Consider the following 18,022-nt stretch of genomic DNA (forward strand, 5'->3'; position numbering starts at 1 on the left):
CTCCTCTAACATATGCAGGCATTATTACTGAGCAGTTTCATAATCCCTTATATCTGCAAAGAGCCATATGATCCCTGGCTATTAAAAGGAAAAGGAAAGAAAAAAGGCAAAAGGATATGAAACTCCAAGGCTGAATCTCAGAAATCGCTAGGGTTTGTCATAAACTCTGTAACAGAAAGAAACTGTGTTTCTTGGCTTCTTGTCTTTTTTTTTTTTACCTCCAGAAAGTCCCGAAGGTAATTCTGGCTGAGTCTTCAGCTAGATCACTTCAACCTGGACATTTCTGCTGTTGGTACTGGGTTTTGATTTTTTTGATGATAGAGTTAAAATTAAACCTCAGCTACACTACCAAAAAAAAAAAAGGGGGGGGGGGGAGAAAAAAGAAAAAAAAAAGAAAAAAAAAAAGAAGTAGTAATTCATCTCTCTATAGCTAACGCACTCCTCGTAGGGCCGGGTATTTTTATTTGCATGCGTCCAATTATACCTACTTCATGTACTCGGACCCTCAACTGTCCTTCCAAAACACAAACTGAACAGCCAAACAAACAACAAAAAAGCCACGACCACAAGCCGCCAACTCCCGAGCGACCCACGTACCGTACCTTCGGTTCAGCTGGCGCCTTAGGACTTCGCTGCCATCAATCCACGCGCGGGCAGACGCTCAGGCACAGACCTCCTCCTCTTCCTCGCATGGAGGGGACGCCTGCTTTCCTGATGCTGCTGCCTTCCGTGGCGCGGACGCGGTGTGTTTCCACAGGCGGGCTGTAAAGCAGCGGCGGGGGCGCGCGCTGAGGCGAGCGTTGGCGAAGTTCAGTGGCGCAGCCGGGCTCTCGGTGCCGGCGCCCCCTCGGGAAACCAGCGACCTGCTGGGTGGCCGCCGCCCCGCGGGGCCGCAGGGAGACGCGGCAGCTCCGCGGGCGGAAACGCGGAGAGCGGCGCTGCCGCCGACCCAGCGGCGGCACCGCCACCCGCGCGCCGCGGAAGGCGGGAACACCGCGCGCCGCCAACCGCTCCACCGCCACCCGCTCCACCGCCTCCCACCCGCGAACACGCACGCGGCCCGAGCCCCCCTCCCGGGAGGCCGGCGCCTCCCGCGGCCGGGCCGGGCCGGGCCGCCTCCGCGGCTTGCCGCGGCCACCTGCCAACACGGGACGTGCCTCCCAGGCGGCACCCGCTCGCCCCGGCGGCCGCCTGTGCCGCCGCCGGCCGCCGGCTCCCGCCGCCCCGAGCAGCCCCGTGCTCGCCCGCCCGCCCGCCGGCCCTCCGCCGCGCAGCCCGGAGCCGGGCGGGCGGGAGGCTGCAGCGCGGCGCGGCTGCCGCCTCTCACAACTCATTGACCCGTGCGGCGGCGGCGCGGTGCGGTCCCGGTCCCGGTCCCGGTCCCGGTCCCGGTCCCGCCCCCGCCAGGCAGCGCCGCCGCCCGCAGGGCTCGGCCCGGCCCGGCGGCACCCGCGGGGCGGCAGCGAGATAAAGGCCCGGTCCCCAAGGGCCCGCGCGGGCGCTCCCCTCGCCGTGGCTTCCCTGGCCTCGCGGTCGGCACCTGCGTTTAACGGGGGCTCGCCCCGTGCCCAGCGCCAGGCTGGGCGGGAGCCGCCGGGCGGGGAAAGCCGTCTGTCCGTCTTGGCGTTAACGGGAACAGTGCGAGAACCAACTCTAGGTAAAAAACAAACAAACAAACAAAAAAAACCCAAAAAATAAAAAACAGAAAAAACAAACGTGGAAAACCAATTCATCAGTCTCTTGTCACAAAGAAGTTAAAACCTCCAAATACCCGTTTCTCGGTAGTCTGAGAGAAAAAGCTTTTCTGAAGCCTGCTGCACCTCTTCGCCTGTGAAGGTCGTGTTGATGTCAATGAAAACATCCAAGTCTCTGAAACTCAGTTAAAGCTGTATCTAAAATGACAGCTCCAAGTTCCTAAGATAGCTGTGAATAACCTAACGGGAACCTGAAGGCTAATATTTTTGTTTGCTTAATTGAGTTCTCCATTTCATGGCCTTTTTCAAACAAGATCTTTGAGTATCTATTTTGCTATATTTTTGGATAACTGCTGTGTTCTCTTGGTACAACGGCACATTAAAACACCAAGATACACTCAAATTTTGCTAGAAGCCTAGCCACGTGGGGGTTTTGCCTTTGGCCTGCTTTTCCATCAGCGGAGCAAAAAAACCCCACCTCTCTCTGCACGCGGGTGTGTGTTCACCCCTGGTGCCACAGGCGGCTTTCCAGGTGGAAACGGAACCTGCATACAGGTGCTACCTGTGCGTTCAAATAAAAGGAGAGGGCCCAACACTGGTTGTTGCAGTTACTCAGTAAACCTTGGCAGAAGGCAGGCGAGTTAAATTAAGCAGAAATGTAGATGTTCACTGGAGTGGGAACATTAATAAAGTCACTTGGAACCCAGCCTTGCGAACAGATCTGCAGGGACAGCCCTTACCGCCACGGAGACCTTGTTGCAATGGATGCCTCGCCTCTGAGAGTAGAAGCTTAAATATGCATCTAGACCTATACGCACATCAAATCTACGTGTATAAATGTGGTTTCTGACCACTCTTTTGTCTTTAAGCGTCTGAATTTTGCAGTGATGCTTTTCAAGTACTTGCCTCCAACTACACAGACTGTTCTGTGAGAAACAAAATTAATGAGCCTGGCTACCAGTGGACTGGTGTCCTTTAGCCCATAAGGTTCCTTCCACTACAGCAACGTGACTCCTTGGCATATTTGCTGTGATATGCCTTCTGGATGAGAGATGTTAAATGTCGCAGTCAGTACAGAGCTACCCTTCTGCTCTTTGCTTGGGAGCAGCCAGCTGGCCAAAATGTATGGTGGCTTCATTCAGCGTGCTTTTCCCCCACTGGGGGACATGGATGGAGCGGTTTCTGTCTCCTTCCTGGGAGCAGATCTTCAGGAAACTTGTAGGAATGTAATAGCGGGGAAAAAAAAAAAAAACAGCTGGATCACTTTGTTGAACTGGTCCCTGGGTTAAATGTTCATGGGAAGGAGTCAGAGAGGAAGGGGAGAAGGGAAGGAAAAGACTTGGGCTGATACACGATTACATGGTCCAAGTCTCATTTCTTTAGGAGACAGGCTAAAAATATATGGCCCATAGTAAGGCCCTGAATTAAAGCTGACAGTTTTATATGCACTGATCACCATAGTATCTAGGTGCCTTCCAGTAATGCATGTCACATGTTCTTCTTTCATCTTCTTCCCAGGAGAAGTGGGTGTAGTTGTGTCTCATTGCAGTAAGACTTTGTGGGTTTGTATGATTGGGGGGGATTTATTTTATATTCTGTGTATAGAGTTTTGATCAACTGTATACACTCCAGAAGGCAACATCAAGGAAAAACGTGGAAGGTCTGGAGTGCCCTCAGTGCCTACAGTTCATTCCACTGGCAAGACAGACACCTGAAAGTATTTGTCTCCTGGAGGAACTCATTTTACCCTTTGGACATCCTGGGCATGTATCATGTACCACCTGAAGATAAAAACCAAGGACTAGAATTTGATCTGAAATGCTGCAAGAGGTGAGGATAGAGAACAGAGGGTGGTTTAGTTCTTGCCGTGTTTTTTGCCAAGGCAGCACAAGTCAGACTTCAGTCCGAGTTCCCTAATTGCTGAAACTTTCCTGTTCAGGTGTATCTCACAGCTCCAGTCCTGCCCTGCAGGAACTCAGATTTGGGTATCTAAGGTCCAGCAACTTCAAAAGAATGGGACAGAGCCTTCTTGCCAGCAGGGCGTGATAGAAAACAGATATCATATTGGTACAGTATAGAGCAAAGCTGACTGGAAAGTGATACTGTCACTGAGCAAAAAACTGAACTATGATCTTGCAAACACTTGCACATGTGGCTTTGTTTACTTCCACATGTTGCTGCGCTGGTAGTTAATCCACATGGCCATGTGATTAAAGATGAATGCATGCACAAGACTGAAAAAGAGTTTAATACTTTCAGAATTGGCTAAGTCTACGTGCAGATTTTTTGGTATTTCGGGGAGTTAAATGCTAATAAGAGAGATAAAAAATACAATATAAATGAGAACCATACTTTACCAAAAAAGGTTTCTTGAAGGAGCCAGAAGGGAACCTAGATTATGTATCATAGGCCAGTTTGGATGGGAAGACACTGTGCTAGGAGTGCTGTGCTTAAAGAAACAAGACAATCCCTTCTATGTACTGTGTGCAATTTAAAGACACAAATAAAGAATTGGAGAAGTAGAACATATAAGCAAGTAAGCCTGGTGGGTATTTGTTATTTATAGTTACTGGGAGAAGATAGGACATTGTGTACGTGCTTTTTAATTGGCAAGAAATAGGAAATAAATTCATCTTGTATTCAAGCTCTTTTTACATTACAGGGATAGTACATTATGGAGCTCTGCACTCCTGCCAATGTTCACTATCAAAAGAGTAAATTGCTAGTTTTCACAAAGTTGCATATGCCTCCATAAATATATATTCAGCAGGGGAATATGCCTTCTTGTTTTAAGGTTATACTTTTAACACATTTGATTGGAGACATGCACATCCTGGGAGCCTGCTGCATTTACTGTATTCATAAAGAAGAAAAAACCCTCAAATTTACAAATGATACATCCTTTCTTGTTTTTGGAAAATGAAGGTGACAGACCTGCTAGTCATGCTAAGTCACACAAGTGCTTGTTCAGTCTCCCCACATGTTAAAGGAAAGTAGTGAACTATTTGAGGTAAAATTCTGGTCCCATTGAGGTTAATAAATTATTTTGCCTATAGGATCACAAATTCACATGACTATTTTTAGGACTGATAATGGCAGGGAAATGGAAGATGACGCTGAAACACTTCTCCGTCTACTTAGAAGATGTGAACTCTTAGTGTGAAGATAGTCGTTGAATGCCTCATTATTCCACTGAGCAGAGCTGTTGGCTTCGGAAGAGAAGGTGGGCTCCTGGAGTTTTTACTTCAGTATTTTGTATTCCTCAGAGAAGGTAACAGAGAAGGGAATAACATCTTCAGCAACCTTGACACAACCTAATTTTTCAATGAGAAACCTGCAGTAGCACCTGCGGTCCAAAATGAACTGTCAGCCTCTTGCCCATCACCTTGTCCTGCAGTGCTTTTATCTGGAAACGATTATAGCACAGCTCCTCCATTGAGGTGTGCCACCAACATACTGCCATACGACATGTTTCCACCTCCTCTCTTTGTGTCCAAACTGATGAGCATAGGGCTTCCACTCCCTTAAAACAGTAGAAGAGTAACATAATCTCAGATACTGCTGGAAGATTTTGGCAGTATATCCCATGTTTTGGCTTTGGAAGGACAGGATGGTGTTTGGAGAGAAATGGCTGGCAGTTATCTTCCTGTACCATAGAACATTTACCCTGGAGTCCGGGCCTGTTTGCCTGCACATGGGTCTACAATGACCTTTCTCACACACCTGAATCTCCCACTTGTGTTGACAAGGCAGATGTTTGAGGCATGCACAATGCAGGGTTGTGTTTGACTGTACACCAGAAGAAAAGTTGGGAGAAGCAGCCACCCCTTCTCTGTGCATTATATGCAGCTAGCACCCACAGCCACAACTGATGGAAAACCTCCATCTCATTGATAAAGGTTACACCATAGACAAAAGCTATTAAAAAGATCCTGTTATCATTCCCTTTACAAAATAAAGGGGGGGAAAAAAATCTGGCACTGGCTACAGAAAAAAACCTCCACAGTCTGAATGAATAAGGAACAAGGGATTCATCATCTCCTATATGATTAAGAAGTTTGCTTTTAGCTTCCATTTTTTTTCTTCCCAAAACAGACCTTATTAAAAATAAAACAAGGGCAAATTGCTCTCTGATGGCTATTCCAGCCTCTGTCAGTGATGTATATTGGGCAAGTGATATAAATGGGGCAAGTCCACATGACCTCTGTCCTCCGTATCTTTGCGATAACAATGCTATATTTTAGAAAAGTGCTTGAACTATGGTTGAAAAATGCTGTATACCAGTTCTCTTATTACAAAACCTCAGTAAGGAAAAACCCGGGCCCTCTGAAACCGTCTCGGATTATAGAAGGAAAGCAAATGGCACTTGCTGATATAGAGATAATTCAGACCTATTATTTAACAGTAACTTGTGGTACACTTAGAAGTTCGACTGTAGCATTATGAACTGCATAAAGTATAGAAGTTTTTGTCTCTAGGGTCCTGTTCTGCCAATGGTGATGAAAAGCACTGTGGATAGAGCAAAGCTATGCTGCAACATACAACTCAAGAAGATCTTGCTATTTCAAGTTTTGCCTTTTTTTTTTTCCCTCATGTTGGGGAAAGCATCACACTTAACGCTTTCTTCTACAATGTAAATGACCACATCAAGATAAAGCAGCAGGCTCTAAAGGTAAAGTGAGGCTACAAAAAGAATAAATTTGTTACTTAAAGTTAGGATGAGTGTTTTTCTTTAGAAGCAACAATTGGGTGTAATTTCGGTTTTGGATCACAGTTACAGAATTGCTGATGAAAAGCCTTAAACAGGTTTAAGGAGATGCTTAAACTTCTAAAGTTCTTTTGCAAATCTAGTGAATCCATCCCTTTTGATGCCACTCTCTTTCTGCAGACCTCTTGAGGAGGGTGAAGTGCTATGAAATGGAAGTCTCTGAAGTCCTATAAATCACAGGGTATAGTTAGATGATGTGGCTGAACTTACCTAAAGCTCTCAGCTATAAAAAGGGCACAGCTCTCCTGCCTGAGAACTCTTGGATACTTTCAGACCCCTTCCTGAGTGGACTCAAGTTGCTGAACTGGAGGAAAGTTTTAATTTTTCACCTTGCAGAATACATCAGAATCGGGCTGCAAATGATCTGTCAAACACTAAAGACACTGTAGGATAGGGCCACAGAGGAACTGCCAACTTTCACCATAGAGATCAGCTGGCTTTTTATTGAACCATACTCCAAACGCTAAAGTCCGTAATGAATCCTAGTGAATTTGTTTGCTGTTCTAACTGGGTATTGTGTCTGGATACTGCCCCCTGTGAAGACACATCTGCCCAGTGTCGCTGTTTAACTTTCTAATGACGAGAGAAGACTGAATACCATCATGGTAGAAAGAACAGAAATGCAGCAGGCAGGGATTAGTTTCTGTGTTAAAGGATCTATTAAGTAGATAAAAAATACCAACAACTTTCTCCAGTGCTTATTACAGACTATTCAACTTAAAACAGTTGACTTTTCCTTAATCTATCTTTCTCCTCCTCCTGAAAATATATTCAACTTAGGCATTCTGTCTGCTTACCTCACATCCCTACATTGCCAATGATGCACTAACAGAACTGCAGTAACCCTTGATGAAAGGGTATTCTTGCCACACGATAAATGGATTTGCAGTTGTGTTGAGACAGAACTGAAATAAGATTCCTTTGTCAGAAAGCATAACGACTGGACCCAATTAGCACAGAATTCTAGTCCATAGGACCAAGCACTTCCCATAATATCACAGAAACATGTTTTCTCTGTTCACTGGATTTGTAATGATGGACAATTATGCCACAGGCATCCCTAACCAGTGCAAAAAAACGTATGTTAGCATGCATTTTTTAAGAACATAACTGGAGTCTAAGGGAGAAGTCCTGTATCTTAAGCCAGGAAAATTTTAAAGACACTCTTAGGGTTTCTTGCTTTTGTTTTATACTCTAAAATCAGCAGCATTCAGACAGACATATTTGGAGTTAATAAATGCTTTTTCATTACAGATTTGGTTCTTTTGGCTCAATTAGAGTTCACTCTGTTTTTATTTTTTCTTGTGACTGGGAGTAATTCAAGTACGAAGGAGCTCAAAGCTTGCTGTAGTAGATAAAACAGACTTAAGTGCAACATATGTTCATCCCATTAGAAGAAAAATAAACTATTCCGTGTTCATGTGTTAGTAACAGCTGTATGAAACTGTGATGGTTGTTCTATAGATACGACTCTGCTTCAGTGAGAGCGTGCTGTCTTTAATCAAGTGTCCTTTTCATTTACAGTAAATGCCCTCTTCTCCATTTCGAATAAGGACTTAGGATAGACTCCTAGACTTCTTCAAGGAAGTCTCTTACAGACCTACAGCTTACACGTACTAACAATCTTGAAACACATTTCACTTTGTCTGCTGTTATGGAGCAGTGTTTATTCTGTAAAAGGAAAGCCAGCCCAGGATAGCAGCAAATGAATGGTACAGAAAAAGTTGCTATTGGTGCAGCTTGGTTGGATGATTAAGACAAAATAGAATACAAGTCACTCAAGTTTTTTAGGACACTGGTACCATAAGTTCTAAGAAACTTAAGGCTAGATAATGAATACTGTTTTTTCACACAATTTATGTTGCATAGTCCTTTCAGATCCACACCAGAACAGCTGCATTTTCTTCACTGGTTTCCACCATTTTGCAACTCCAGTTTCATAAGCTGGTCCTCAAACTTTTGAACGTCTACTTGATGCTTCATTAGGAACTTCCCATTTAAATGAAAAACAGGTATGTCGTATTTGTATTTATCATACCATGCCGAGTTCTCTGGAAGGGTAATATCCACCTCTTGCAAAATAAACTGTGACAGAAAAGAAATATGTTAGTACCTACTGGACATTGAAAAACAATACCTGCTTGTCTTTTGATCAATATTTTTTTCAGAAATGCAAGGCTGTTTTCGTGGTGCTTTTGGATTTATTATTCCATGTTGTAGACAATTGCACATTTTGGGGGTACAAAATATATATAGCCACAATCTTTGAATGTGTGTCTGCAAAGGACTCTCTCCCTAGTCCAGGATGATATTCTTGATCCTCCGTGCAGAACCACTCTCCTGTGAGCACCAACCACAACAAATATGCAGCTGGCAACACAACAGCTGCCTGTTGGGCAGCAGAGTGCAACACCTCTTAATGCTTCTGTTAACAGTTTCTTCAACAAAGAGATCAAAACTTAGTTGAAGAACGGCAAAAATTGCAATCACGTATAGTTCTAATATTTGAAGCCCCACTTACTAACATCCTTCCCAAATGATACCTGCCTCATAAAAGTTGCAAACTCCTCTGTCAGACAAGGCAATAGTATTTACAAAAGCAGTGGTTTTAAAAACTATTGTGACAATGTGTATATTGGTTTCGTTTGCCAATATTTATTTGAGTAGCGTTGTCGCAAAATGCTTTTGGATAATGAGTTTTATGAAAATCAGTGCTGAAATTGTCTTGAAGAGGTCACCCACGAAAGAATAACGGATGCAAATAAATCCAAGCAATTGTCTTTTACAAAGAAAGAATCCTGATTAACTGTTCTTTCTATAGAGAAAATGTATACAGTTTTGCAATACATTACCCTTCTCTTATATGGCTCAAGCACTTCTTTTGCTTCATCACATAGAGGGCACGGTTTCTAAAAGAAAATATTCAGACCACCTTAAAGCATACGGTAAAATACACAGATCATTTGTACTATAAAGTAACACACACAGACAGGAGTGATCACTACCGTAAATGTGGGTTCCCTCCCCCATACCATCCTGCCTTGCCTTGCTGCTTTCTAAATCTTTACTTTATTGGTACAACATGGATGAAAAGAAAATAAACTATTCAGCCACAGAATTTAATTATTTCTCATTTGCTATTATTTTTCTCATGGTGCAAATTAACAGTTTTCAACGGCTCTTCTAAGGCTGATTCAAGGGCATGGTTTGGAAGGTCAGGCACAGACCCGTTCTTTTGGTCAGCAGCAATGAATATTCAAAGCATTGGCATCACCAGCTGAAAACAACTGCGGATACCACTCTTCATAGAAGAATTTCCCTTGATAGACAGGGAATGAGGAAGTCACATGAGTAATTTCTAATCTGTTTCAGATCAAGTCACTTGAATCAGTTCAAATAGCAAAAGAAGGTGATTTAAGATAACCTGGCTGACTTTGCCTGAAAGGAATTAAGCATGATCCTCCAACCTGCGGAGCTGGGAGGACAGTACCCTCCATCGGGGAGAACTGGCAAACAGCTGCAGTGTTCTGACCTGTGATGGGGTCAAAGAAAACCTCTCATTTTTGAAAACTCCCTGGTCTTCCACTACAGTTATACAGCTGACTTCTGCTGATCGTGCATCATGACCATTAGAGTGACTCACATGAAGACACGTTGCTTCAGTGTTTGTAATGGCAGAATTTGGCCTATAATTCACAAAGCAAAGTATACAGTAGTGAAGGCGATGGCTCTGTCCTTCTGCCACAAAATACCTCTCAGCTGGAAAAGACCACCTCCTCTCCCTCCCACCTAAAGCCTTCCTAGGACTTGTTTAAACACGGAGTTATTCTGAAACAGCTACTTCTTATTTCCTGCGTGTGAATTAATTTGGATTAAATACTCTACTTTTAATTCACATGTAATCTAAATTGTCTTTCCCATACAGACAAGTCCTTATGCTCTGAAAACCTATGCATGATGCTAAAGATCAATCGTGCTGTCTTCTTGCTAATTCTTGTCACTTTTGGAGGGACTGATATACCTGATATTAGTAACTGAAAGGAACGTCCCAGAATCCTGCAGAGCAGTTTTGTAACATGCCGGTCGCCTTAGCGTTAAAGTAAGACATACTCCATTTCCCTAGGCCTGTGGAGAGCTTTCTAACGTAACAGTCACATAAAAGCTTTTGACAAAGTAAGTTGACTCTTAGCAAAGAACATGTTTTTACTCCTGCTCTGATGGCAAGCTTAAGCCCTATGTGAGTGGAACTGGTTTAAAATCAGCTAGTGAACTATTTAAACTAACAGTGAAACTTCTTTTTTTTTAACCTGCAGCAGTTGTTGCACGAATGCTTGTGTTGGCATAAAAGGAGCCTGCGAGGAGAAAACTATTTGGCAGTGCTAGCTTCTATCAGTTTGAAGTGGCTGCAGAAGTCATAGCTCCTGCCTGCCTTCTCCTCTTCTTTTCTCCTTATTCTTAAAAATAGGAAGGAGGGAAAAAGGAGTTAATTAGCATAAACTAAGAGTGCAGATTAGATTTATTTTAAAGTAGTCTGCATTTTGCTTTGCAATTGCCAGTGGTATCAGACATGAAAAACATTTTCAATAAGAGGCCACTTGAGAGAACTACTTGAACTCCGCTATTAGAAAATTTTATTTTATACAATGTCTTACTAGGTAGAAATTTTAAGACACAGAAATCATACAAAGGGCTTTTTTCCAATTATTAACCCAAAGGTAAGCTCATTATTCCATCCCTTATCACATTTGGATTATGAATGAGTTGATTCTAAATCAGGCAGGGGGAGAGAAAGCTGTAACTTTAAAGTGTAGTTCTTATAGTATGCATTGCTCTGATTAATTAACAGATGGTGACCTTTTATTTTTTAACCTATTCATATGTTACACAGTTTAAACACTCCTTTACGGCTAGGGATGGAATGAACAAATACTGTGCAGGAGGAGGAAATTATTTTAATTGCATCAATCTCCAACAAATACTGCCATACCAATGTCAACATTCTCAGTGCTTTGCACTTCTAGTTATTCTCTTCTTGAAGGCTACATCAACCATATAAATGCAGCGTAGCTCCCATGTGCCATCCTATCTAAAAGCGCAGAAGATCTCTGCAGATAACACAGGCTCTTGATGACAATTCCTGGAAGGTGACAGTTCACAAATGACCATTCCTGCTCATCACATCTGTTTTTTAAATATGCTTAAGAATCCTATCTGCTCATGCCACAGACAAACCTTTGTCTGCATTTTATTCCTGTTAGCGTTACATAGCCAATAAAGCAAAAAAAGGGTAAAGCACAATCTACTTTTTCCTCGTGTGCTACCAACACTACTTGGATCTATTTTCAGTCTCACAGGTAATGCTGAAATTACACGTGAGTGCTTTGAAGGGCCTACTTTGGCTGTTGATGCTTGTCCTGGGCAGAGTACGTGTAACAATTCATCTTTGTTCTCCATTTCCAGGATGAAACACTGGCAGTTAGAGAACAATTTTCAACTAGTAAATGGACCATAGTGTCACTGAGACACAACTATCTTGAAATCTTCATTTGTTGGTTGTAACTAGTTGCTTGCTACGACGAGAGTAGGACTGTGCTGTAAAGCCTGGTGTAAAAGACACCCCCAAAGTAAAATGCCCAATACTACACAAACTTGAAGGGGACAAAAAGCATGGCCAAGCCATTTCATCTGGGATTCATGTATATCAAAGCTGATAAATATGCAGCCTTGCCTAGCTTTATTCTGTAAACAACTTTTACCTTGGTGAATAAAGTCAACACTGGCTTATTTGCGCTGGCTGAAGATAGTTGTCTCCCCAGTGGACTGGATGAATGACTTGCTAGTTGCAGTGTTCTGCTCAGAAAACAAAGCACCATCATCCTGTTAAGGCAAAAATATAATGTTTAATTGTTTTGTTGCAAGCTATAGCTCATGAAATTTAATGTTAAGATAAATGTGATACTTCAATCACAGTTCTAAAATACACACAATCAAACCATTTTCCCAGGATTTTTATGTTCACAGTATCAACACATTAATCAGAAAAATGGTTTACTATGCAGCAGGCCAGAAACATTGCATAGCTCAAAAAGTGTAGTTCCATTTAAAAACCCCCACTATGTTTTCTTGCTGAAGTGCCTCTTTTAAAATCCCTAACCCAAATGCTGACATAAATGCATTACACTTGTTTCAACTACATAGATGCCAGTAAGAATTACATGATATTAACAAAATGCAAAGTGCTGTGCTTTGAACCTCAGTAATCTTGCTGCAGTGCTTGACATATTCTACTTACTCAAAATTACTCCATCAAAAAACTAATCTGTACCTAATCAGAATATCACTGCTTTCTGCAGTGAGTAAAAAGCTGCAGCCAAGACAATTTAACTTGGTAATATTAAAAGCATGCACATGGCCCGGAGTCCTTCTGCAACAGCAAATTAATTTATGAAAGATGTTTACGGGTTTGTGATTTTAAGAGCTTAAGTAAATTAAGTGTTGTTGAAGGGTGCCATATTGGAGTCTTGAAGTCACCTATTCATAATAACACTAATAACAACAGCGCTTCCTCCAAACTTGTGTCTTAATGAGACCTTTACAAGGCATTTTAGGACTGAAAGGCAAAAACCAGAAACATGGAGACTATCAGAAGATGTGGCACTTGACATCAGAATTTACATCAAAGGAAAATCAAGTCCTTTTTACAAAACCCCAAACTTTTCTGTTCAGTTTCCATTCAAGCACGACTTACCTGTAGTTCTAGAAACTACACAATGTAATGGCACAAGTTTAAACAACTGAAGAGTGAGCAGGACTACATTGCAACTGATAAGCATGTTTTACGATATTCAGTAAAAAAGAGCCTAGTGCATTCACTGAATCTCTCAGTACTAATATTACATAGTTTTGTTTTATGAGAGACAGTTTAGCCAGCATAACCACCACTAAGGAAGAACAAAACATTGCAGTGGACTCTAAACTTAAGGCTACATAACTGTTACGTTTCTAAGCAACAATCACAAGAAAAATCAAATGGGTGACATGACACTGCTCCACCAGCCTTACTACACTTAGTGCACTGTAAGACACCTTTTTTTCCCAGAGGACTCTGGTAAGGGCAATTTGCCATGTTTCCAGAAGAAATTTCAACAGAGCAAATATAACAAAAAGGTATTACCCTTTGAAAATTATAGCCTAAATTATTAAATTTCAGATGCTAGGAAAGAATCAGATTTTTTTTCTTTGACCAACTAAAAAAAAAGTTGTCTAAAATAGAGTATTCTGCAACAAACAGGCTTTGGGTTTACTGTTTAGTTTGGGACAGAAACGGTTCTTCATCTGTACGTGTCAAGCTTGATATCAGTAAGAGTCAGCTGCAGGGACGGAGCTGACTGTACAAACTTGCAGGTGACTGGCACAGTACACACTGCCATTGGTAATAGACCTTGGCAGCTGTTGCATTTGTTTTACTTTGCCAGGTGGAAATCTAACTGTCCAGGATTTTACATAATAAATATAAAAATATAATAATAAATAATAATAAATATAAAAATAAGCTTGGAACCTTTTGGAAATATGCAAATCTGGATGACAGTAAATAGCTTCAGTCATACTTAGAAATTTTTACATCCACAGCAAATAGGTGCCCAGAATGGATGTGGTTTTGGCATAAAAAATTGCAGGACGTTGGCCTGCTCACATGCAAGATAAAAATGCCAAAACAAATAGTTTGCATTCTGGCAAGTTTTTAAATGAATGCTTTTGTTGCCAGCCTAGCAAGCCAAACTTTGTGCCTTCAAACAAGGAAAATGACCCCAAATTGTTCTGTGAACAGCAGAATGAATAAAGCCTGGATTTCCATGTATCTTATTCCCCCATATATACACATATGTGTATAAAATGGCTCTGGTTCACTCCTTTATACCAGCTTTTTTGATCCCTCCACCCTCTGGTAAGTTTGAGTCCAGTGGACAACTCCTACAAAAACATCAGCTGAAGGGGAATGAATAAGATAATATCAGTACCTAAGCTTCAAGATCTCACAAAAAGAAATAAGCTAGCATAGTATCTTACTTCCTTACCAATTTTAAATAATCATAAGCAACACTACCTTTGGAATTCAGGAGCAAATCTTCATTGAAACAGTACGACTACTGAAGCAAGAGTCTGCTGTTTCCGGGGTTAGCATAAGACTGGCTGAATGTTTTTTATAAATAACCTAAGGAAAACAGAGTCCTGGCTGTCAATTTATTCACCTATGTAGAATGATACTAAGGCCATACTGTAATGCCAGTTAGGCCTTCTGCCAGACTCGAAGGACTAATCCTAATTTAGAAAATTACACCACCCTCCATGCAGCCCCCAGTCATGCTCTGCTCTTCCATCAGCATAAAGCTGTCTGAGACATCTAGCCCTGAGGGAGGGTGAGATACTGTCAGATGGCATCATGTTCCCACAGTACAGATGATACAGCTTGACTTCCCTACACTTTTGAAGACCACCATTGCCAGATAGCATCGTTAGGAAGGAAAGCAGTCAGTCCTGCTGCATTTAACCTGGGCTAAAGCGTGATGCAACTTCAGCTTCACAGGATTGCAACAAAGGCTCTGCCCCCATAGAAATTTGCTTTTAAATCAGTAGAATTTACTGATCTTATTTTATTGGATTAAGTACAAAGGTCACGGATAAAACCAAATAGCAGTGGTTTTGCACAAACACTGAAGGGTTCTAATATTATGAAGGGTTAAGTATAGTTGCTATTGATCAGGAGCTAATGAAAGTGAATATCCAATCACTCATCAGGCAAATCGACTGCAGCAGCTCAATTTGTCTGAACAGCAGCCCAGAGCCACACGGGTGTTCAGTGCATGCACACTACTATCGTGTGAACAAGCGGGTTCCCAACACTGCTCTGTGCTAAGTTGAGCAACATTTCTGGAATGCAGAGCTGCAATCTCCATCAGAGGTCACATCCATGCTGGTTTCATCGCTGACAAAAAGAAAGCAAAGTGTCACACAGAAGCCCCACAGCATTCATGTCCTGCTCACATCTGTATCACATCTGTCTTTTGTTACGAAGAAACTAAAATGCTAAAAGCACACACAAAATCTTTCAACATGATTATTCTGGAGCTCTCTAGCCTACCCCTAAGTAATTACAATGATTTGTTTGAGGAACAGAATTAATACATAAATATAAAGAAGGATGCTTGCAAACTTCAGAACTTACCCTCCCCTGTACTACAATGCTACAGAATGATTTAACAAATGATGCCTGTAAGTTTGGACTTGGCCCATGCTGTATTTTGCAAAGCCAAATTGGACTCATTTCCTCTTAATAGAATTTCCATCACCTAATAAATCCTCATCTGTGGTAAAAATAAAAGGTGACACTAAAACTAGCCATTATTTAGATGAGATAATTATCTATATAAACCTTACTATAGCATCAATCAAGGAAAGACAAGCATGGCTGATTTTTTCTGCAATTATGTACCTTTTAATGATGCTATATACTCTTAAGTAATCTCAGCTTCAATTCACCAATACACTCTTGCTCTGGGTTCTGAATGTTTTATATGCATAATTATCAACATATTTGGACAGGATTATATCCTGTTTTCCATGGATTTGTATACATATACACAAGGATAAAATTATTATGAACTTGCAGGCATTTGTCTGTATACACTTTACGTTCATGTAGTATTTGTTTTGGAACCCTAACCTGGGTTTGACAGAAGATGGGGATTGCCTGGACAAATCACACCTCTTTCTGCAAGGTAACAGTAACACATCCAGAACATATTTTCTAGCTATTTGTCTTCGTAAGTGTCTATTAAACTGACCCCTGCCCTCTATTTAATCCTCATTCTAGCATAACAAAGGAGTATCAACTGAAAGAGAATGGGAAAGCAAGCAGATGCAAATGTAAGTGCTGATGGCCCAAGTCAGTGGTGGTTTAAAACAGCCTTCTGTTGTTGCTCATTCAAAACCAGCTATGGTCATCAAGGAAAGCAAACTTGCTGGCAGTCTGCTCTTGTCATTACTTACCAGGGAAATGCTGAACTAGAAAATACAGTGCCACAGCAAGAGACCAAGGAGCACGCGTGAGTAGGGACATCGAATCCTGTAGTTGTTGAGATCCCCACAAGGCTTTTACCCCACCAGACTTTCAAGGCAGGCATGCAAAATACAGAAAAATCTTGAGCTTCTTTTTGCAAATGCACGTAACTCTAAAGGTCTTTATGGAAGAATCAGGGTTTTACATCAACTCAAAATTCAAAAACGTCACCAGTAACACCACCTGTTCCTGTGAGCTGATGTTATATATCAATCAATGCATATCTCTATACATTTCCTCCTCCAAACTACCCCAGTAATCTGGGGTAAATGCCACAAACCCATTGCATTCCATCCCAGAAAACATTAAAAGTATAATTTCATCCTAACGTGCAACAAATTTTGTTTAGTGATCCCCCCAGAGGTATCCATTCTAGACTCTGGTCCAAGGCCCGTACTTCAAATTTCAGACAATTTAAAAAACATTCAATAGGTTGCTGTAGTGGCCACAAGACCATTTCTGAAGACTAAAGAACTTCATATACAACGGACCATTACCATAAAGTAAAATCATAACAGAGTTTAAAAGCCTGTTTTAAACATCTCTATTTGAAAACTCTTCAGCTAAATGATCCACTCCCCCCCAAGGGTCGGGGGCGAGCCAAATCCGGTAGTGTATCCAGAGGCCTTCCCATTACCTCCTGTGACGAGAAAGCCTGATTTCTCTTGGTGATATTTTCTCAATCAGCAATGCCCTCTGCAGATAGGAACCTGAGTCAGAGCCCATTCAAAACAACGAGCGCAAGACACTCGCCTGCGGCGCCGCGCCCTGCTCGCCCCAGAGCCCGCCACCTGCCTCCCTCCGCCCGCCTTCTGTCCTGCAGGGCGGCCTCCTCAGGCCCGGTGCCGGCGGGAGGCCGCGTCCCCGAACCTCCGCAAGGCCCGCGCCCGCCGCGCTTGCACCGCCAGCGCCGGGGAGGCCCCTGCGGCCGCTGTCCAGGCCCCGCGTCCTGGCGCGGCCCAGCCCGGCGCTCGGCACCAGCCGGCGTTAACCCAGGCGGGCCAGGGGTATCACGGCGCCCCGCGCGCCGGGCTAGGCTTGCGGCGAGGGCCGGGGCTGCGGACACCCACCTCGCCGCGGCTGCCTGCCGCCTCCCTCCGCCCCCGCGGGGACGCGGCGCGGACTCCGAGCGGCGGCTCGGCAGGAATGCGCGGCCTCGGCGGGCCCGGCCTGGCGGGAGGCAGCGCCCGCCGCCGCTTCGGCGCCCCCTGTTGGGCGCCCGCCCGCACCACCGCCACCGCCCCGCCCCACCCCACCCCTCCCTCCGGCCGGGGCGTCCCCCGGGAGCTGCGGCGGAGCCCGCGGGCGCCCGGAGCCCCTTCGTGAGGGCTCCCAGCTCCCCCCGAAGCCTCTCTCTCTCCAGGTGTGCCTCCTTCACAGGTGTCGCCGGTGGGAGGCGGTTGCCCTGACTCCTGCGGATGTCCTGCCGGGGCCGGAGGA

General features: G+C 43.4%; 2 protein-coding genes across 3 annotated transcripts in view; both read right to left on the bottom strand.

Moving 5' to 3' along the window:
- The window catches only part of LOC142075983 (E3 ubiquitin-protein ligase MARCHF3-like), a 74,196-nt gene extending 73,313 nt beyond the window's left edge, over window positions 1-883 (bottom strand). Inside the window, exon 1 of the mRNA XM_075138224.1 lies at window positions 603-883. The gene's annotated coding sequence lies outside the window, so the exon portion shown is untranslated. The remainder of the gene's footprint in view (window positions 1-602) is intronic.
- Window positions 884-6,073: 5,190 nt separating this feature from the next.
- On the bottom strand, window positions 6,074-17,793 carry CZH5orf63 (chromosome Z C5orf63 homolog). 2 transcript variants are annotated; one of them, XM_075136321.1, is made up of 5 exons: window positions 17,653-17,793; window positions 16,513-16,630; window positions 12,219-12,339; window positions 9,315-9,371; window positions 6,494-8,547 (listed from the first exon to the last, which is right to left on the bottom strand). In XM_075136321.1, the coding sequence occupies exons 3-5, from the start codon at window positions 12,336-12,338 to the stop codon at window positions 8,368-8,370; spliced, it is 357 nt and encodes a 118-aa protein (XP_074992422.1). In that variant the 5' UTR covers window position 12,339; window positions 16,513-16,630; window positions 17,653-17,793; the 3' UTR covers window positions 6,494-8,367. The 2 variants fall into 2 exon arrangements, with proteins under 2 accessions (XP_074992421.1, XP_074992422.1); XM_075136320.1 differs by lacking the exon at window positions 16,513-16,630 and having other exon boundaries at window positions 6,074-8,547; window positions 17,653-17,779.
- Between the last annotated feature and the right edge of the window lie 229 nt (window positions 17,794-18,022).

The sequence above is a fragment of the Calonectris borealis genome, chromosome Z (genome assembly GCF_964195595.1).
Source record: "Calonectris borealis chromosome Z, bCalBor7.hap1.2, whole genome shotgun sequence".
NCBI lineage: Eukaryota > Metazoa > Chordata > Aves > Procellariiformes > Procellariidae > Calonectris > Calonectris borealis.